Raw genomic sequence first — 23069 nt, forward strand, 5'->3', positions numbered from 1 at the left:
CATGTCAGACACATAGAGAGGCCTCCCTGGCTGGGGTCTTACTCTGTAAATCAGTGTGCCAGGCACTTAAAGTGACACCCTGGGTCAGGTGCTACTCTATAGTTTGGCACATCAATCACTTAAAGGGCACCCCGGGTGGGGTCCTACTCTGTAGATCAATCCATCAGTCAGTTAAAGGAGCACCTTGAGTGGGGTCCTACTCTGTAGATCAATCCATCAGTCAGTTAAAGGAGCACTCTGGGTAGGGTCCTACACTGTAGATCAGCACATCAGTCAGTTAAAGTGGCACCTCAGGTAGGGTCCTACTCTGTAGATCAATCCATCAGTCAGTTAAAGGAGCACCCTGAGTGGGGTCCTACTCTGTAGATCAATCCATCAGTCAGTTAAAGGAGCACCCTGAGTGGAGTCCTACTTTGTAGATCAGCACATCAGTCACTTAAAGGGCACCCCAGGTGGGGTCCTACTCTGTAGATCAATCCATCAGTCAGTTAAAGGAGCACCCTGGGTGGGGTCCTACAATGTAGTTCAGTGCGTCAGGCGTTTGGTGGGCCAGCCTCTCTATTGTTCAGCTGCCAATGCTGGCATGTGGAGAAAGAGAGGCTATGGTGATGACTCCAGCCCCTACACATAACTCAGCAGTATCCCTTGCTTCCATGGCTGCCTGGCTTTCCTCCACAGGCATTTCCCACCACAATCTCCTCCCTCACATCCCCTCAATCTGTCTCTCTGCAGTCAACAGCAACCCTCACCCTGGCTGCTCCACAATCCCTAAACTCCAGCTGCCAGCAGCTGTGCCTTCCAGGGGACGTGCATCCCTGTCCATGTTAATGTATGGCCGAGGCAAGGACTGTTTGATCTCATTCCATTTAGGCTGTCACAGATCACCTGCCTCACTCTCAGCCTTAAATGTTTCTCCTCTGACCCAGACAAGTACCCTGATGTGGAGATCGGACCCCTGCTTCAGTTCCCCCTCCCGCTGAGGGCAGGTCCAGTCCTACTAACACTCCTGTTTTTCCCCCTAGTTCCTTCATCCTACTGAGTTTTGTGTGGTTCTATATATTCTTTTCTGTTGGTCACGTACTCGTGTCTGCTCTCAGCTGGTGTTCTGCATGCACTTCTGTGTCTGAAGGTGTATTCCTGATGTATCTGTGGAGAGAGATGTGCTCCACGTCCACCCACTCCTCTGCCATCTTGTTCTCCTCCTCTGACCATCCTATTTTAAACTGCACTCCCCCACCCCCCAACTCCCCTGACCAACCAACATCTTCCTAACTGCCCATCCTACTTTACTTTTGCCCATGGCACTTATCAACTTCTAACCTACCATATAATTTACATACTTATTACTATGCCAATCTGTTTAGCTTACTAAAAGGTAAGCTTGATAAAGGCAGAAATCTTTTGCATATTTAGTCATTGTTTAAACCAAGGCATTTAAGATAACTCCCTGGCATATTACATGTTCTCAAAAAAAAATTTATTGAATGAAGGACTAAAGGAAGAAAGGAACGAGAAACATCACTTGGTCATCTGCAGTAGATTCCACCAAACCCACATTAAGTGGTTAAATAGATGAACATAAAATATCTTTCCAAGAAAATTACACTGTTATATAATTTTGCTTTTCAGACACTCATTAAGTATGAATATGTGTATACTCATCTATATAGAAAGATACATAGACATAAATATAATCTTCTACTGTAATATATGTAGGTTAGTCCCAGAATTGTCACTGGGTAACCTTGGGCACGTTCTTACAGTTTTGAGCCTCCAATCAACTCTTACATATCAACTGAAAAGTTGAAACTCTGCTTTAGAAAACTATGATTCTTTATTTACAAATACTTATGGGAAAATAAAATGTGATCAATTATTACTTTAAGAAATGAAGCCTATTACCATATATTAACTACAGTCCAGTAAATAGACATAAAACAAAATTTTGGGAAGAAAGTTTGAGAAAAATGTAAATCAAAATAACACCTTTGTTACAATCATTAAGAAATTGACATAGTCTCAATATCCTGTTCTGAAACTCCATAATTTTAACAGTTTTTGGGAAAGGAATAAATACATTTTATGCTAACTGGATAAAATGAATTAATTTCAGAGATATTAAAGTAATTTTTAAACATGCCTTAGAATAGATAAAACACTGAGGAATAGCAATAGTCACATCGAAGGCTTTTAGCAAAAGAAGGAGGAAAGCAAGGCAACCACTCCATTATTCTTGCCTGGAGAATCCCCATGGACAGAGGAGCCTCGGGGGCTATAGTCCATGGAATCACAAAGAGTTAGACATGACTGAGAGACTAAGCATAGCACAGCAAAGAAATATTGAGCCTGGCAGGCTGCAGTCTATAGGGTCGCACAGAGTTGGACCTGACTGAAGTGACTTGACAACCTAACACTGTAACTGAGGCTGTGAAACTATAACTAGGGATCTCAGATCCTCTGCATTATTCCAGCACTGTTCCTTAGTTAGGATATGGCTGTGATCTTATGCTTACGATGTCTGACTTCTACCCTAGTTCAACATTAACTTAGCTTAGCTTGCTGAATGAAGAAAACTGTTGGTGCTTACTGAGACTGAAGATTAGTTAGTTGTTCTGTAAACCTTACCCTTGTTCCTTATTCTCCAGAAATAGTTAACCAAAGATTTATGACTTAGATAATGTTCCAATCACAAGACTTGATAGCTACTTGGAATTGTGCGATCAAGACAATCATCTCTGAAAATAGAAGACAGCCCCCTCCCTATGAGCACCATAGCCCTTTCCTCTTTCCCCTATGTAATCTCCAAGCAAAATCTGGCAAGTTGGGAGCTGGCTTTTTGGAACATACTCCCACCTTTCTCCTCAGAATTGCCAGCCTCCTCAGTAAAGCCCTATTTCCTTTTAACCAACACTCTCAGTATTGGATTATTGAATGATAAGCAGCTGAACAGGAATTCAGTAACAGTATCATTATCTGTGCCATGTAGTATCCTAACTGTTTTAAATATTAGCAATTTTAATTCTTACAGTAAACATATGAAGTGGGTACTACTGCTATCATCTTTTCATAGATAAATAAAATATGGTACAAAATTTAAGTAATCTATCCAAGTTCTCAAGTATATGCTTCTAGGCTGTCTGATTCCAGAATCCGTGCTCTTGTCCCACTGGTATCATCTTTTCATAGATAAAAGAATATGGTACAAAATTTAAGTAATCTATCCAATGATGCTGAAGCTGAAACTCCAGTACTTTGGCCACCTCAAAGAGCTGACTCATTGGAAAAGACTCTGATGTTGGGAGGGATTGGGGGCAGGAGGAGAAGGGGATGACAGAGGATGAGATGGCTGGATGGCATCACCGACTCGATGGACATGAGTTTGAGTGAACTCCAGGAGTTGGTGATGGACAGGGAGGCCTGGCTTGCTGCAATTCATGGGGTCGCAAAAAGTCAGACACGACTGAGCGACTAACTGAACTGAACTGATCCAAGTTCTCAGCAGTATATGCTTCTAGGTTGCCAGATTCTAGAATTTGTGCTCTTGTCCGCCTATCATAAACAGATAGTAGAATGACACTGTGGGAAGAACTACCAAAATTCAAGAAATCCCCGCTTAAATTTTGAATTTAAATAGGAAAAAAATTGTTAGCTAAGGTTTATTGCTGGTTTTGAATAAAGAAATTTATTTCAATATCACTGGTTAAGAAAATTCTGTTTAAGCAACCAACTAATTCATGAACTAAAATTTCTTTTCAAAAGCTACAAATCAATAAATAACTAGAAAACCAACCTATTTCAAATAAGTAAGAGATTAAAAATAATGAAAAGAAAACCTTTTGTCTAATAATAGTAAATAAGAGAGGGTATGTACAAATGCAAAGATAAAAATTGTTTTTTATTATACATTATTTTTAAGAATGAAAACTGACAAAATTGTTAATCCTGAGCCATTGATTTACCTTCTAATTTTTACCTGAACCCCTCCAAGGTTTCTATTGTAGGAGAAAACTTTCTTCAGAAAGTATCATCTATCCCAACTAATAATAGGAACCCCTCTGCCATTAAAAAAAAAAATTTGTTGTGTTCAGTAGTAAACTGTTAAGAAAAAAAGAAAGAGGGAGAAAAGAAGGGTGGTTTGTCAGCAAAAGCAACTTAATGGAATTGTTAAAGAGACTTGGAAAGAAATGTTTACAAGTAAAATGGTGTAAGCTTAAGACTCCAAAAGATACCAGGACATTCTCTACTGATAGACTATGGAAAAAGAATGTCAAAAGTTTGTTCAATTAGTTACTTTATGTGAAAAGACAATAATGATTGTGAGTAATCTAAATAGAACATAAAGGCAAGGAATAAGAGAAATTTGCAATGATTTATTTTCTTACTTCTTTGCTCTTTGCAACTTCTGCAATAGCAGCAGTCCTTTGCTTTTCAAATTCATCATTGTCATTTGGAGGTTTGACAGGCATTGTCACTTGTAATGTCTTTCTTCGATCAAGTTCTCTGCTATCCACTTGGATATGAGACACACACTTCTGGTAATAATAAATAAAAACAAAATGCTTCAGTAATATCAGAAGAAATTCAACTTTTTGTAAGAACGTATATATCTTCAAAAGAAATATCTGAATCACAACAAGTAAGAGCCCATAAAAATATAATTCTAACTAACTGAAGTAACTTTAACTGTAACTAGTAAATGAAAGCTACACTAAATATAGCCATCTAAAAGAGGGGAGCATATTTAAAACATTCATTAAACCAAAAGTTCTAAGTTTCATTTTAGGATGATGATTTAAAATAATTTAAAATTTCAAACAGTCTAGACTATTGCACAAGAAGAAAATTCGGTTTTTTATTAAGAGCTGATTTCCACATTATGCCACAACATCCATGAGGGTTAAGTAGTATAGTTACTTTTACATATAGAAAGATGTCTTTCAACTTATAAACCAAATCAAGAGCTAAAAACATACCCTCTCCCCCAATCAGGCTGCAAAGTTGTGGGATTTTAGTCTCTTGAGACAAATGAAGAAAGCCCTCAAAGTCTAAAAATAAGCCCTGAATTCAATTCTCCCTTTTAATCCTAGCAGCAAAACTCCTATAAAATGAACATTTTTCACCTCAGCAATTTTAATTAGGAATGAAAATATGTTTTCAATAAAATGTTTATGGAAATACAGATGTTCAATAATATACATATAAAATAGCTGATTCCAACACACAGCCAGCATACTCTGTCTTTAACTCTGTCTTTAACCAATGTACAAGGCTAAGATGCTGAAGAAGAGATTTTCACAATGGACTTCATAAACAAATAACATTACTGAAGCTGTAACTTTTAACATATTTCCTAATTTCAAAATGGATAGTTACTTTTATATCTAGAAAGATGTCTTTCAACTTATAAACCACATCAAAAGCTAAAAATATACTCTCTCCCTCAGTCAGGCTGCAAAGTTGTGGGATTTTAGTCTCTTGAGACAAATTTCAGTAAATCCTAAAGGAAATCAGTCCTGATTCTGCTCATTTATTTCCTGATCAACTAGATATGTTTCTCATACCAAATTTTTTAAAATTGTTACTGAGATGTAGGTCTCTGTTTCCTAGCTGCTGTGTTCACAACTTATCTTCACTTTTGAGTCAGCACTCTTGAAGGAAAATAAAGCTCAAATGCAAGGCAGGTCACCAAGAGCTAAATTTTAGTAGCATCATATGATGCAAGCAGTCAGAGTGGTTGATTACTCTTGGATTCTTCAGATATAAAGCAGGGACAAGCTAAGAGAGATTGTTTTGAATGCAATGTGATGTTTAGCACAACCAGAAAGACAAGATACTGGCCAGCTGAGGAGCTACCTTGAGGTAACATTCTGCAGCAAGGTGGTTGAAAATTAGGAAATAATTAGGAAATAAAAATGTTTCACTTATGTTAGAAAAAGATCAGGGATGCCTTAGTTGAAAAGGAAAATACCAACTGGAAATAAAATTAAGTCTTTGACTAAGATGGGTCTTTGGATGAAGGCAGAAGAACAGAGTCTTGGAAGGGACAGCTGGGAGAGTAGGTTCTCCTAAAGTGCAATGATGCCCTTCCTTGTTCCCATTTTTTTGTCTCTTATCAATTCTCTTGTTGATGCTTTTATTTTTCCTCCCTCTTTTTTTTTAATGAACAAAGTGAGAAATTATAGCATATTTTTGTCTTCTTACATTTGCATTTTCGCTCTCTCAAAAAACAAAAGCCCCCACCATCTTATCTTAGTCTTAAATTGACATCTGGTGTGTCTCTTAGTTCTTTGAATCTTTGGGTTAACAGCATTTCAGAAAAGAGTTAATTAAAATAAAGGGGAAAAAACATAATTAACAATTTCTTATAATTAATATATTTCCACGTAACTCCTATGACCACTGAGTGAAGAGATCAGTGCAAAACTGAACACAACATGAATATAAATGAAAAATACTTTTATATACTTTTTGATGATTAAAATTCATCTGCCAAAATGAAAGTCATTACCTGTCCAAAAGGCACAAAAGGAGGTGGTCCACCTTCGGTTCCAATATTGCTTCTATTGTGTTTTGACAAGCTCTGTGAGAAAAATGAGTTATAAAACAGATTTATACATTAAAAATATATTTAACTTATGCACAAGAAATCCAATTATTTTAGTAGATTCCTAAAACAGAAAAAAAAGCCTATTAATTATTTTAAACTACATAAAACATATGCAGAGTTCAAGATAATAGCAAAGAGAGATAAGAAGGCCTTCTTCAGTGAACAATGCAAAGAAATAGAGGAAAACAACAGAATGGCAAAGACTACAGATCTCTTCAAGAAAATTGGTGCTATCAAAGGAACATTTCATGCAGGGATAAGCACCATAAAGGACAGAAACTGTAAGGACCTAACAGAAGCAGAAGAGATTAAGAAGAGGTGGCAAGAATACACAGAAAAACTATATAAAAAAGGTATTAATGACCTGGATAAGGACAATGGTGTGATGACTCACCTAGAGCCAGACATCCTGTGTGTGAAGTCAAGTGGGCCTGAAGTAGCATTACTATGAACAAAACTAGAGGTGATAGAATTATAGCTGAGATATTTACAATTCTAAAAGATGATGCTGTTAAAGTATCAATATGTCAGCAAATGTGGAAAACTCAGCAGTGGCCACAGGACTGGAAAAGGTCAGTTTTCATTCCAATCCCAAAGAAAGGGGATGCCAAAGAATATTCAAAGTGAAAGTGAAAGTTAAGTTGCTCAGTTGTGTCCGACTCTTTGCGACCCCATGGACTGTAGCTCACCAGGCTCCTCCATCCATGGGATTCTCCAGGCAAGAATACTGGCATGGGTCGCCACTTCCTTCTCCAGGGGATGTTCCCGATCCAGGGATTGAACCCAGGTCTCCCGCATTAGAGGTGGACGCTTTAACCTCTGAGCCACCAGGGAAGAATATTCAAACTAACAATTGCACTCATTTCACATGCTAGCAAAGTAATGCTCAAAATTCTCTAAGCTAGACTTCAACAATATGTAAACTGAGAACTTCCAGATGTTCAAGCTGGATTTAGAAAAGGCAGAGGAATCAGAGATCAAAGTGCCAACATCTGCTGTATCATAGAAAAAGCAATTCCAGAAAAATATCTGCTTCATTGACTGACTATGCCTTTGACTGTGCAGATCAGAACAAACTGTGGAAAATTCTTAAGAGATGGGAATACCAGACTATTCTACCTGTCTCCTGAGAAATCTGTATACAGGTCAAGAAGCAACAGTTAGAACCAGACATGGAGCAACAGACTGGTTCAAAATTGGGAAAAGAGTACAATAAGGCTGTATACTGTCACCCTGATTATTTAACTTATGCAAAGTACATCATCAAAAATGCTGGGCTGGATGAATCAAAAGCTGGAATCAAGATTGCCAGGAGAAATACAGCAACCTCAGGTATGCAGATGATGCCACCCTAATGGCAGAAACTGAAGAGGAACTAAAGAGCCTCTTGATGAGGGTGAAAGAGGAGAGTGAAAAAGCTGGCTTAAAATTCAACATTCAAAAAACTAAGATCATGATATCCAGTCCCATCACTTCATGGCAAACAGAAAGAGAGAAAGTAGAAGAAGTTACAGATTTTATTTGTTTTATTTCATTTCTTGGGCTCTAAAATCACTGCAGATGGTGACTGCAGCCATGAAATCAAAAGATGCTGTTCCTTAGAAAAAAAGCCATGACAAACCTAGACAGTGTATTAAAAAGCAGACGCATCATTTTGCCAACAAAAGTCCATATAGTCAAAGCTACGGTTTTTCCAGTAGTCATGTATGCATGTGAGTTGGACCATAAAAGAAAGTTGAGCATGAAAGAATTAATGCTTTTGAACTGCAGTGCTACAGAAGACTTTTGAGAGTCCCTTGGACTGCAATGACATCTAATTAGTCAATCCTAAAGAAAATTAACCCTGAATATTCATTGTAAGGACTGATACTTAAGCTGAAACTCCAATATGTTGGCCACCTGATGTAAAGAGCCAACTCACTGGAAAAGACTGATGCTGGAAAAGATTGAAGGCAAAATAGGAAAGGGGGTGGCCTAGAATGAGATGGTTGGATGGCATCACTGACTCAATGGACATGAGTTTCAACAAACTCCAAGAGACAGTGAAGGATAGGGGAGGCAGGTTTACTGCAGTCAATGGTGTCACAAATAATCACACAGGACTAAAAGTCCCTGCATTATATAAAGTATATTTTGCATTTTATGTCAGTTATATTAAAAAGCACTAAGACTAAAGGCAACAATAATATTCAGTTTAATTAAAGAACAATTTAAACTGTATATGAATATCTTATTTCTTGATAAACTGTATTTAAGATGTTAACCTAGTAAAAAAAAAAAAAACACACACACAAATGCATGAAATAATCGAGAGGTCCTTTCCCTAGTTTTAATTTAGATATTAAAAAAAAAGACCAGCCAAAGCCAAAAAATCAAGTTCATTTTATGCTATGACTTTCTTATAGTTCACATAAGCTGCCAATAATACCATTTTCCAATACACATTATATAGTGAAAAGCATATTACAGGATTTCTACTTTCCATTCTGATGAATATATAAGAGTCAAGACTTAAATCTCCCTCTACAACTAGGAATATGGACAACACATAAGAAACAAATGCTTTATGACACATGGCAAGAAGTAATGTAGGACTGTAAGTCCAAAGAGAAGGAGAAAAAATAACAGGTGAGCTCTGCCTTTCTGTTTGAGACATGATGCAGACAGAGAGCACAGAAAGTTACATTGGGAAAATCAGTCTCATAGCTCAAGGTGGACTGAAATAATTCAAGCCCTGGGGCAGAGGCTTGAAAAAGAGAGTCCCATAAGGAAAAAATGGTCCAGAAACCTGCACAGGATCTCCCCTAAGTCACTGCTGAGAACTAGGCTGAGCAAAAAACAACTGTGAGTTACAAGTTTCCATTTATACTAGAATCAAACAGAATAAAACATTTAGGGATACACTTAAACAAAGAAGAAGAAGTTCTATGCAATTAAAATTACAAAAGATTGCTAAAAGAAATTAAAGAAGATACCAATAAATGAAAAAGATGAGAGGGTCATGACTTGGAAGATTTAATGTTAAGATATTAGTACTATTCAAATAGATCTAGAGGTTCACTGTAATTCCTATTAAAATCCTAAGAATATTTTTCAAAGAAATGGAAAAATCCACACTAAAATTCATATGGGATCTCAAGGGACCCTGAATAGTCAAAATAATCCTGAAAAAAGCTCATACTTTTCAATTACAAAACTTACTAAAAAGTTATAGGAATCAAAACAGTGGCAATAAGACAGACTAACCGAATAAAGAACCCAGAAATAGATTTTTGCGTGCATTTTGTTGTTGTTCAGATGCTCAGTTGTGTCCAACTATTTGCAACCCCATGGACTGCAGCACGCCATGCTTCCCTGTCCTTCACTATCTCCTGGAGTTTGCTCAAATTATGTTCGTTGAATTGATGATGCCATCCAACCATCTCATCCTCTGTTGCCCCCTTTTCCTCCTGCCTTCAATCTTTCCCAGCATCAGGGTCTTTTCCAAGGAGTTGGGTCTTCACATAAGGTAGCCAAAGTATTGGAGCTTCAGCTTCAGGATCAGTCCTTCCAAGGAATATTCAGGGCTTATTTTCTTTAGGACTGACTGGTTTGATCTCCATGCTGTTCAAGTCAAGTGATTTTTCATCAAGTCAAGTGATGAAGGTGATAAGGTCATTTATTAGGCAAAGGAGAGTCTCTTCAACAAATGGTGCTGGGAAAATTGGATGTCCACATGGAAAAGAATGAAGTTTTACCCTTTACTTACACCATGTTTAAGAATTAGTTAAAAATGGATCAAACACTTAAATTTAAGAGCCAAAGAGGTAAACCCATTAAACTTCCACAAGAAAACCCCACTGCTTCCAAAATTAACTCTATGGTTTATGATTTTTATGTGTACATTTGATTTTTATGGGTATCACCTGCCAGATGCTCAAGTAATTTGAACACTCCATGATTTCTCCATCACTATGGTTACCAAAATCAAAAAAATACAAAACCAAAGAGAACTATTATCATATTAAGATGTTTTTCAAACATTTTCATGTAAATTTCTACTGCCCTCTAAAAAGAAATACTAGGGCTATTTTTTTTTTTTTTTCCCAAAAGTCTTTAGAAAGAAATAATAGGGATTCCCTGGTAGCTCAGTTGGTAAAGAATCCGCCTGGAATGCAGGGAACCCTGGTTCAGTTCCTGGGTCAGGAAGATCCCCCGGAGGAAAGCATGGCAATCCACTCCAGTTCTTGCCTAGAGAATCCATGGACAGAGAAACCCATGGACAGAGAAACCTGGCAGGCTACAGTCCACGTGGTCACAAAGAGTCGGATATGACTAAGTGACTAAGCACAGCACAAAAAGAAATACTAGCATGGCTCTCAGAAAACAAAGTGCAAAAACATATAATAAAACATTACAAGGATAATTGTCAAACTACCACTGATCCATGCATATATGTGTATGTGTGTGTGTGAGAGAGTATATGTGTTTGTATGTGTGTGTTTGCATGTTGGAGATGAGCAATTTCTGAGGAATGCTTGATCTACTTTTCAATCAGTGAGGTAGGTTGGTGCAAAAGTAACTGAAGTTTTCCACTGATCAACTTTGCCATTTGATATTGGAATACATGCTTAATTATTAATAGTTTTGGCTGGGTTGGAAAAGTTATGTATAATATGTTTGTCTGACTTGAGAACATATTAACACACTTTAAAAAAAATCTCTTAAGGATACAATATATCAACTTATAAAAGGAAAAGATAACAAGAAATGGGTGAGATTTTTCTAGGAAACTCACAGTTCATAAACTTGGCTATTTATATGAAACTATCAAATCACTTTATTTATTACATGTAAGACTCAGGGCCATCACTCTGGAGATACAGGAAGGCTCAGATCCATCAATCATAAAATTAGTTTAACAGTTCTTAAAGCCTATTTTCTGATCCATATGGGCATAACACTCTCTTATAAGACTGCTAGGTGGATTACATAATATACAGATACAAGAGTCCAGCACAAGGCATACACTCTGTTCAACAGATATTTGTAGAACTGAATAAAAATAACAAAAACAGGAATTCTGACCTCAAAAAGCTTACAGTCAAAGGAGATAAGAAGTAAATATAATTTTATTGCTAGGTAAAAAAATAATATGCTTCTTCATATCATGAATAAAGTATTCTAAGAATTCAATAAAGGAACAAATATTTCACTATGTGAAAAAACAAGCATTTTGAGTTTAAAAGTATGGTCGATTCATGTTGATGTATGGCAAAAATCACCACAATATTGTAAAGTAATTATCATCAAATAAAATAATTAATTTTAAAAATAAATAAATAAAACCAAAATAAAAAAGGCATGGGGACAATATGGGCATGTGTGAATTAGGAGAGAAACTGGGACTACCCTGGTGATCCAGTGGTTAAGACTGCCATTCCAATTCAGGGCCAAGGGTTCAATTCCTGGTTGAGAAACTAAGATCTCACATGCCACACATTACAGCCAAAAAATAAAAATAAATAAAATAAGAATAATAAAATAATTTTAAAAAAAAAAGAGAAACTAAAATTATCCTAAAATTGGGAAAATCTTTCTTCTTTTTCAAAAGAACAACCGAGAAAAGCCTAGAGAATGGAAGAGTAAGTAGTTTCATTTAGCTAAAACAAAACCTGTGTGAAAAAAATTAAGAAAGCTGAAAAGATAAACTAGAACTAGGGCTAGATTATGAGTGATCTTGAATCCCTGACTAAGGTATGTGAAATAAAAGTAGGATGTAGCATTGCTCTGAGTTATGTTAAAGACACTCTGGCAGAGTACAATAAATTAGAAGATAGAAAAAGGATATGTGGTAAAACCAGCTAAAAGGCTACTACAAATAGCCCAGGCCAGAGACTTAAACTACAGTAATATCAATGGAACCTGAGAGCAAGACACTGATGAGAGATCTGACTGCAGTTGAGCAACAGAACTGGTGGCTAGAAGCAAAGTAGAAGGACAATTATTAGATAACATAGATGACTAGGAGGATGAAGATTCTGTTAACATAAATGGTGAAAACATCAACTAATGTGACTAGAAAGTCAAATGCAACAAGAATCCTTTCATTATAGTGAAATTCTAATTTGCTTTCACTTGTATCTATGTGTGTTTATAGATAAGAGAAATACACGTTATTCATATATATGCACAAACACTTGTTTTCTGCAGAAAGAATTAAGCACAGGTATATTATATATAGGGCTTCCTTGGTGGTTCAGTGGTAAAGAATCTGCCCACCAATGCAGAAGATGTGGATTTGTTCCCTAGGTCGGGAAGATCCCCCAGAGAAGAAAATGGCGACCCACATCAGTATTCTTGCCTGGGAAATCTCATGGACAGAGGAGTCTGGCAAGTTATAGTCCATGGGGGTCACAAAAGAGTTGAACATGACTTGGTGACTAGACAAAAACAATATTACACATAGCTTATAACTGGTATCCTAGCAGTTTTAAAAACTTGTCAGTAAAGACTGACTTATAAAATATGTAATAAAATATAACAAATATTGAAAAAAGGCATCTGTTTTAGAAGAACAATATGCTTAAACAAAGGTAGATAATTTCTATACAGATCACTGTATTCCACTCTATTCAATTCTGGCATAAAGAAATAATTTTACTATTCATTATAGGGCAATCCTTTAAAAGAAAGACTATACAAAAAGAGTGTAATATTTTATAAGTTCAAACCGTTCTTCTTAATCTACACTTACTCTCTGTAACTCCCATTTCTCGATAAGGTGTTCTACTTCACCGCCAAGAACTGTGGTGTTAGAGTCATTCAGGAGCAGGAATCCATTCTTTATGTCCACAGCACCTGAGAGTTTAACTTTAGTTCCAGGTGGTGTGTTTAGGCTAAAGCAAAGGAAAAAAAGAGTTAAAACACATTTAAGCTCCTTCCCCAAACTAGAATTCAGTCCCATAATACAACCTAGTAAAATTCTTCAAAATGTACTAATGTGAAAACTATTTTTCAGATGATGGGCTATATAGTGTGAACAGGTCATCAGGGAGAAATCAGAAGACCAGGTACAAGACTGTCATTTTCTACCTTAATTTTCTACATGTAAAAATATATGGATAATAGAAATCATAGCTCATGAACTTAAAGATAAAGAAAACAAAAGATGTGAAAGTACTTCCTTGACTCTATTACACTGTATAAATGTAAGATTTGATCTTTTTTCCCCTGAGCTTTACAACCTCACATTTTTTAAGGTGTTTAAAAGAAGCCTTTTATTAACCACAAATAACTTTTAATACATTATCAATACAAATAGGAAAATGTCTTTTAATGAATATTATATACCAAAAATCTGAAGGTTTTTCTTCATAATGACACAATAAAAAGAATCAAATTTGAAGGAGAAGTACAAAGCAAAATTTTGCAAACACCACTGTCATTTACTAATAACAGTTGAATTATAGTCTAAATTTACTACATCACCTGGGGAGGAAGGGCAACCATTTTTAATAGAGAGAATTTCTAAACTCTTATTAGCACCATTCAAAGCTTATTATCAGTTGTTTATCTACAAACTAACAGGTCAGTTCAGTTCAGTCACTCAGTCATGTCCTACTCTTTGCGACCCCATGAACTGCAGCATGCCAGGCCTCCCTGTCCATCACCAACTCCCAGAGTTACCCTAACTAACAGGTCAGGTAAAGCTTTAAAGCAAGTTTTCAGTGCAATGTTTACAGCTCCTTCTTTTAAGATACTTGGAGTCTATGATCTCAAAGGATGTTAAACAATTCTGCCTTGATAATTACAAGGTGTTAACATGTGGAGAGAAATGTGTAATGAAAAGAATTTTCCATTTTTCCAAACCTCATTTTATACTGTGTTAAAAAATTAAATTCCAATACAAAAGAGATAACAAATCTGTAAGAAACCGAGACATTTAACATCTATATAAACTACTGTAATCCTAAAACAATGCTCTTTTTATTAACCATCCAGTTAAAGATCAAATAAGAGTTATTTACTCTAAAGCATACTGACTTCAAAAGGATTTTTCCATAATAGGTTAACATTATCAGATTTGGAACAAACATTATCATACCATGACCCCTTTTACAAAAACCAGAGAAAAAATTGTTTATCCTTCTACCAGTCTTTCAGTAAAGGAAAAAATGAAAGAAATCCATTTCATCACATAGGTTTATCCTAAAGTAAAAGCATATATACTAAGCCCCACTGCATCTCTTCAAACATAGCAGCAAGGGGTAAAGAACTGCAAAAAGGAATAAAGACGGTCCTAAAGCACTTAAGATAAATTAGAAAATCATGCTGAGAGGCTTTCACACTGTCACATTTTTAAAAATTTATAAAATTCACCATGTGGAATGTGTGTGTGCATACTAAGTCACTTCAGTCATGTCTGACTCTTTGCAACCCTATAGACTGTAGCCTGCCAGGCTCCTCTGTCCATGGGATGCTCCAAGCAAGAATACTGGAATGGGTGATAGTGCAAAAGCAAATCAATTGGTGGGGGGATGGGGGGAGCATGGGAGGTGGTTCAGGATGGGGAGACACATGTTACTCCCCAAGATGGGGAGCTCCCTTGGCTGATTCATGTCAATGTATTGCAAAAACTACCACAATATTGTAAAGTAATTATCCTCCAATTAAAATAAATTAACTTTTTTTAAAAGCAAATCAATGAAAGCATTGGTATCGCTGGTTTATTTTGAAGAAAAATGGTTGATAAAATGGTCATTAACAAGAAGACACAGAATATGCCTATTTTTAAGGTTTCAAAAATCCCATCAGAGTAAAACATTATTTGGTAAAAATTATCCTAAAATTATCTTAAGGACCCCATGCTTAATCATTCTTAGTCATTTTATGTAACTTAACAAAACAAATGGTCATGGACAGCCTTGCCTAACTTAACTCTTAAGTAGAGAGCTATATGGTAATATGGAGAAGGCAATGGCACCCCACTCCAGTACTCTTGCCTGGAAAATCCCATGGACAGAGGAGCCTGGTAGGCTACAGTCCATGGGGTCGCTAAGAGTCGAGCGCGACTGAGTGACTTCAGTTTCACTTTTCACTTTCATGCATTGGAGAAGGAAATAGCACCCCACTCCAGTATTCTTACCTGGAGAATCCCATGGATGGAGGAGCCTGGTAGGCTGCCGTCTATGGGGTCACACAGAGTCGGACATGACTGAAGCGACTTAGCAACAGCATATGGTAATAAATGTAGGAAACTTTGCACAATGCCTATCAAACTTCAAAATCAGCAACAACTGAATACAGATACACTAAGTGAAGTTTTTCCCAGTTCCAGGTAAAGAGCAGATACAGATTTTCTAACTCTATAGTCACCATTTAGGGATAAATTTTAAAAAATAAGCACCAAGAATACCAAGGTGCCCTACTCTTAACCTATAAAGAAATTATTAATGAATTACAATATTTACATAAAATCAATGAGTTCTTTAGAGCCATTTTTAGCCAATAATTTCTAACATATTGATAAAATTGGAAAGTGTAATGAAAATGTAAAAATCACAAATTAGCAATATAAGAAACTACACAAGACCTTAAAAAGTAGGAAGCAAATTACAGGGGCATTTTCATTATGATAATATATTTTTAAAACCAAAAGCTAATGTGAAAGCAGATAATGAGTTATCTTTATGTAAAATGACTGTACCTTTCCAAACTCTTTCTCTAATAGGTTAAGAGGGAAAAGATAGTGAATTTTCTGAAGTCAAACATACAATCTCACTAGGATAATTGAGAAAGAGTTATAGTCACTGAATTACAATTCTATTCCCACAAAAGAATAAACATACAGTATACTAACGCATATATATGGAATTTAGAAAGATGGTAACAATAACCCGGTGTACGAGACAGCAAAAGAGACACTGATGTATAGAACAGTCTTATGGACTCTGTGGGAGAGGGAGAGGGTGGGAAGATTTGGGAGAATGACATTGAAACATGTAAAATATCATGTAAGAAACGAGTTGCCAGTCCAGGTTCGATGCACGATACTGGATGCTTGGGGCTAGTGCACTGGGACGACCCAGAGGGATGGTATGGGGAGGGAGGAGGAGGAGGGTTCAGGATGGGGAACACATACATACCTGTGGCGGATTCATTTCGATATTTGGCAAAACTAATACAATTATGTAAAGTTTAAAAATAAAATAAAATTTAAAAAAAAAAAAAGAATAAACGGGTGCTAAAACTTTAATAAAATTTTTATTATATCACCTTCAGGGTCATAACTTACTCAGAGAGCATATTGCAATTTAACTAATACTTGATTGGCACTCCAAAGTTCCTTTATTCTCTCTCTTCATTTAATTTAAAAAAAAAAAAAAAAAAAACTATAGGAAGAAGTGAGGCTGGAGATACGATAGATGAGTAGAACGAAGCACCCCCAGAGAAATGCGATGCCCAGTGGTGAAAACACATGGTGAAAACACATTCTATACCAATTCCTGGTTTATCCTCCCTAGTGAGTTACAACCACTAACCACCAAACTTATTTTGAAAATAGTTTCCCAACTTGTTCACATGGAAGAACACTTCTGTAAGCTATTGTTTCTATAGAACCAAAAGTAGTCATGTTGTTTCAATGATGAGCAAATGAAAAAGAAGCAACACTTTTTCTCAATTGTCAAAATGTAATAAATTCAACAAAAGAAAATGGTGAACGGCGTAAGAGACCCTCTTCTCTGGGCTGATCTTGTGCTTTCATTTACCACAGAAAAATATACAGCAGTAAAATGAGAGAATGAGCCATTACATAGCAAGTCTTCCTACTCAGTCAAAGGAGGAAAGCCTGTATTTCCATAAAAGTAGGAATCATTCTACTCTTCAAAGAAAAGACAACATAATCACAAAGTCAATATACCCCACTTTGTATATGAAAATCAGCATTTTCGACAAACATTAATACTCTCTTCTAAGGAAGGAGCCTCCCTCACAAGGAGCCTCCCTCACCAAAGGCAGACACTAGCTGAAGGAAGGAAAAAAGAACGAGACCACTGATTGCGGAATACAAGGCCTCAACCTACCATATTTCCTCCCATATACCATCATGCCAATCACCCAAGCTCTTCTAAGTGTAACTTTTCACTCATCTGTTGTCAGGGTACCCTGTCTTTGCACGTGCCATCCCCTACCCCAATCTCTCTCAAAATACCTATTCATATTTTAAGTCTTATTCCTGGCTCTCTTAGGTACAGGCAATTTCCTGAACTCCTATTCCTTTTAGATTATATATATATTATAATCTGTATGCTGTGTACTTATCTCATTGCCATAGAAGCTGCTGTTACTGCTAAGTCGCTTCAGTCATGTTCGACTCTGTGCGACCCCATAGATGGCAGCCTACCAGGCTCCCCCGCCCATGGGATTTTCCAGGCAAGAACACTGGAGTGTGTTGCCATTTCCTTCTCCAATGCATGAAAGTGAGAAGTGAAAGTAAAGTCCCTCAGTCATGTCCAACTCTTAGCGACCTCATGGACTGCAGCCTACCAGGGATTTTCCAGGCAAGAACACTGGAGTGGGTTGCCATTGCCTTCTCCACCATATAAGCTACTTGGGGGCAAAATCTAAATTCTTTGTATCTTTGACCCTCCAGCACCAGATAAAAATGTTAGAACAAATGCTTGGGCAGGAAAGAAGTGTGGTCTCAGCATTAATATTAAATGGAAAAAGCACAAAAGACTCTGAGCAGCAAACATAAGCATATAAAATGACTAAGAAAAGAAAAACGTGAGAGGGACTGTTTGCAAATGTCCAATGAAAATTCCCATCTCAGAAAAAAGAGTTCAAATGGATCTAATGGAGACACTGAGAATAATGGAGACACTTTCCCTTGCCTCTCACTGCTTTTTTCCATTCCAACAGGCATGACTCTAAAAGCCTATTATAAAAACAGGCAAAAGAAGGATTTGGAAATTTTTCCTTATAGAATTATTCCCCCTTTTAGAAAGTGGAGCAACATACAAATCTCTCTAGCTTCAATCATTTCCTCCAAGAAAACTCATTTGCCTATAACTTTTCTAAACCACTAAACAGTGTGATGGTCACAACTAACTGTCAAGGAAGAAACTGTAACATATTTAAAGAAATTTGGCTCAGACTGTAAAGTGTCTGCCTACAATGTGGGAGACCTGGGTTTGATCCCTAGGTTGGGAAGATCCTCTGGAGAAGGAAATGGCAACCCACTCCAGTACTCTTGCCTGGAAAATCCCATGGAATGGTGGAGCCTGTTAAGCTACAGTCCATGGAGTCACAAAGAGTCGGACACGACTAAGCGACTTCACTTTCACTTTCTGTTCGGAAAATTTTTAACAATCTAAAATTTAGTGATAAAATTAACAAGATTACTTTCCATGTAAGAATATCTTAAATTTCTGTTTTTGTTATTAATGTTAAAGCAACTAAATCCAGTTTAAACTATTTCTCTTTACAGATATAGTACAAACTCTCTAATTTATACTGAAAAACTATAACATGTACTTAAGAGTTCATTCCTTCTTTTTAAAGGTCTTAGAAATAAAATCCATTGTGAATTGTACCTTTAAACACAACAAATATACACAATAAAGAGCCAATTACCTTATTTTTGACAAGTAACTAAATTCTACTGCTGTGCAACTTATATGACCATCAGTCATCTGTAAACGCAACATCCTTGGTGCAGCCTGAGATTCTTCATTATCCTTTGGTGCAGCAACATTGCGAATTTTTTGAATTTGCAAAACACATGGACCTTCAAGCTGTGAGAAGACAAAGGAATAAATATCACCTGTAGCCACAGCACTGTTTTCACTTTAATCTTTCTCTTTTCCTTAATGGTTATATTTTATTCTTTATAATGATATTTCAATTAAATAAGCTCAAATTTTAAACTGTTACATACATCAGGGTTTTTTTTAATTTAAAGATAAAACTTCAAAAAGGTCTTTTGAAGGATTTTTTAAAATATAATTCTGAATTAATTTTCAGAAAACAAAGGAAAAAATGTTAGGGAAAAAGTTATTTTCTGAATTAATGTTATATTAAAAGATGTTTTTCATCTTATGTGCTCTAAATTGTTCACATATAGCCTCCCTTTTCCACCCGTGTACATTAACAGACATTCTGGAATTAAAAACATTGGCAATTTTTTAAGGGATATCAACTTCACAACAACAGTGGAAAGGACTGTTTTCTGTTCAAAAGTATCAAGTTTAAAGTATACTCTGGGGAAGGCGGGGCGGGGGGGGTGTGGGGGGATGTCCCAAGATGGCAGAGAAATAGGATAGGGAGACCACTTTCTCCACTATAAATTCATCAAAAGATCATTTGAATGTTGAACAATTTACACAAAACAACTTGTGAATGAAAATGGAGGACACCAGACACCCAGAAAGGCAGCCCAATCTCTTCAAAAGGAGGTAGGAGAAAATATAAAAGGCAAAAACAGAGACAAAGGATTTATGGGAAGAGATCCGTCCTGGGGAGGGAGTCATGAAGGAGAAGTTTCCACACAACAGGAAACCCTCTCACAGGCATGTCAGTGGGGAGCTTTGGAATCTGAGGGCAATGTAACAGGAAGAAAAAAAAAAAAAAACATACACAGAATATGCACCTAACCACAACTACCAGTGGAGAAGCAGCTCAGACACTTGTGTCCGCCAGCAGTGAGTGGAGGCTGGGCAGGGAGGTATGGGCTGCAGCATTGATCCTTAGGATGAGGACTGGGCTTGAATGCCCTGAGGACAATCTGAGGAGGCTAATGTGACACAGTAACCCAAAACATGCCACTGCCAGGGAGACAAAAAAAGGAAGGAAAAAGGACTTTTCCCTCTAAAGGTTCTGACTCCTTATGGTGACCCCTGGCACACTTATAGAACAAAGGCTTGTGCCCTAGCAAATACCAAAGGAGAACAAGCCAGCTGCTCTTTAGGGCCCTCCCTCCTGGGAGGCAGAGATGCAAGTGTGTGACAGCCAGAGCTGGAAGGCAAGGGGCCACTGCAATCTCAGCACCAGAGACCACATTTTCCACCAAACTGTGAGCAGGCTGCCAGTTGCTAACCACGTCTTCCTGGGATCCTGGATGGCTGACATCTGCCAGGAGGGTCGAGCCTGAGATCAGCTCCCCAGAGGAGACACACAGCACACCTGGTGGTGCACCCGGCAAACCTAGCCGCCGGAACCAGGGAGGTGATAAGACACATGGCCCACCTGGGACAGTGCACTCACCAAGCAACCAGTCACCTGAGCTGCCTGGACCTGGAAAGGGCACAAAACGTACAAACCAACTGCATCTGTGCCCTTGCAGAGCACCTGAGAATCTCAGTAGCTCAGACCTGGGACATGTACGAAACACAAGGTCCACTTGGGACAGTGCCCTTGCAGAGCACCCTGGAGCCTGAGCACTGTGGACCACAAAGTACATGACGCCTTCGCCTGTGGCAAACCAGTTGTGGTCCATCCACTGTGAGCACTACCCACACGTGCCAGAGGTATCTGTTTGCAGTGTCCCTCCCTCTCCACAGGACAACTAAACAAGTGACCCTAAATAAGTGGCCAGCTTCATCCCCCCCAGGGCAGAAACTAGACACTGAAGAGACTTGCAAAAGAAGAAACCAAAATAAACAAAGAAGTGGGGAACGCCTTCAACAGACTAAAACCCTTCAGGTAATGCTGAGACTGCACATTTTTCCCTGGTGGCTCAGACGGTAAAGCATCTGCCTGCAATGCGGGACACCCGGGTTCAATTCCCGGGTCAGGAAGATCCCCTGGAGAAGGAAATGGCAATCTACTCCAGCACTCTTGCCTGGAAAATCCCATGGACGGAGGAGCCTGATAGGCTATAGTCCATGGGGTCGCAAAGAGTCGGACACGACGGAGCGACTTCACTTGTAGACCTTGAGAAGAAGTACAAGCCAGAACAATGGACTATCTGACACTGAACTGACCCCACACTGCCCACAACAGTGCCAGAGAAATTCCTAGGTATATTTTTACTATTATCACTTTGTAATTTAAAAAAAAATTATTTATTACTCCTTTAACTTTCATTTTTATAGCCTACTATTACCTTTCTGGAAAAAAAAAAGACCTATTTTTTAAAACAAACTCCATATATATATTTTTTTTCTGACTGATTTTGTTTTGTATTATTTATATTGAATTTTTGAGAGTTAAATCTCTATTCTAGTTTTTAATCTTTGCTTTTTAAAATTTGTTATCAATTTTGCACCTTTAGGAATCTAATCTTCAGTATCCATTTTCACTGAGGGACTTGATTACTGGCTTGACTGCTCTCTCCCCTTTTAACTCTCCCTTTTCTCCTCCTGGTCACCTCTATCTCCTTCTTCCCTCTTCTCTTGTTTATAAAACTCTGTGAATCTCTCTGGGTGTTCCTGGCTGTAGAGAGGTGTTTCACCATTAACCTAGGGGTTTTATCTTCTGCACTGTATGGATGGAGAAGTGTTGACACTCTTGTAGGAGGAGGGCCAAAACCCTAAGGCTACCAAAAGTCTCCATACCTACACTGAAACCAAGCTCCACCCAAAAGCCAACTAGCTAACTAAGCTAATTAATACCACACTAATTCTCCAGAAAAATGGTAACACAACCCTGAACATTAAAAGATGGGCTGCCCAAAGCCATACCAAACCCACAGACATCCCCAAACTCACTACTGGACACTTGACTGCAGTCCAGAGAGAAGAGATCCAGTCCCACCCATCAGGACACAGACACAAGTTCCCCCAAGGAAACCCCAAAAAGCCACTGGTCCAACCCCACTCACAGGGAGCAGACTTCAAAATTAAGAGGAACCACAACCTTCTAGCCTGCAGAAAGGAAACCCCAAACACAGCAGTCTAAACAAAATGAAAAGGCAGAGAAATATTCATCAGGTGAAGGAACATGACAAAAACCCACCAAACCAAACCAAAGAGGGGGAGATAGGGAGTCTACCTGAAAAAGAATTCAGAATAATGATAGTAAATATAGTCCAAAATCTTGAAAACAAAATGGAGTTACAGATAAACAGACTAGAGACAAGGATTGAGAAGAAGAAAGAAATGTTTAACCATGACCTAGAAGAAATTAAGAAGGGTCAATCAATAATGGACAATGCAATAACTGAGATTAAAAACCTCTGGAGGGAACCATATACTCGTATCAGTAGAAAAACTGAGGTAGAAGAGAGGATAAGTGAGGTGGAAGACACAATGGTGGAAATAAATGAAGCAGAGAGTTAAGAAGGAAAAAAGAAAAAAGAAATGAGGACAACCCCAGAGACCTCTGGAATGATATTAAACGTCACAATATTCAAACATAGGTTTCCCAGAAGAAGAAGACAAAAAGAAAGGGATAAGAAAACACTTGAGGAGATAATAGTCAAAAATTTCCCTAAAATGGGGAAGGAAAAGTCATCCAAGTCCAAGAAACCCAGAGAGAC

At 37.6% G+C, this 23069-nt stretch overlaps 1 protein-coding gene across 3 annotated transcripts in view; it reads right to left on the reverse strand.

Moving 5' to 3' along the window:
* The window catches only part of TDRD3 (tudor domain containing 3), a 217708-nt gene that overhangs the window by 96421 nt on the left and 98218 nt on the right, over positions 1-23069 (reverse strand). For all 3 annotated transcript variants that reach the window (XM_070380218.1, XM_070380216.1, XM_070380217.1), the window contains 4 exons: positions 19226-19386; positions 13344-13485; positions 6509-6580; positions 4383-4532 (listed from right to left, as the gene is read on the reverse strand). In XM_070380218.1, the coding sequence (XP_070236319.1) occupies positions 4383-4532; positions 6509-6580; positions 13344-13485; positions 19226-19386 (525 nt within the window). The remainder of the gene's footprint in view (positions 1-4382; positions 4533-6508; positions 6581-13343; positions 13486-19225; positions 19387-23069) is intronic.

Source organism: Bos mutus, chromosome 12 (assembly GCF_027580195.1).
Source record: "Bos mutus isolate GX-2022 chromosome 12, NWIPB_WYAK_1.1, whole genome shotgun sequence".
In the NCBI taxonomy this organism is placed as follows: domain Eukaryota; kingdom Metazoa; phylum Chordata; class Mammalia; order Artiodactyla; family Bovidae; genus Bos; species Bos mutus.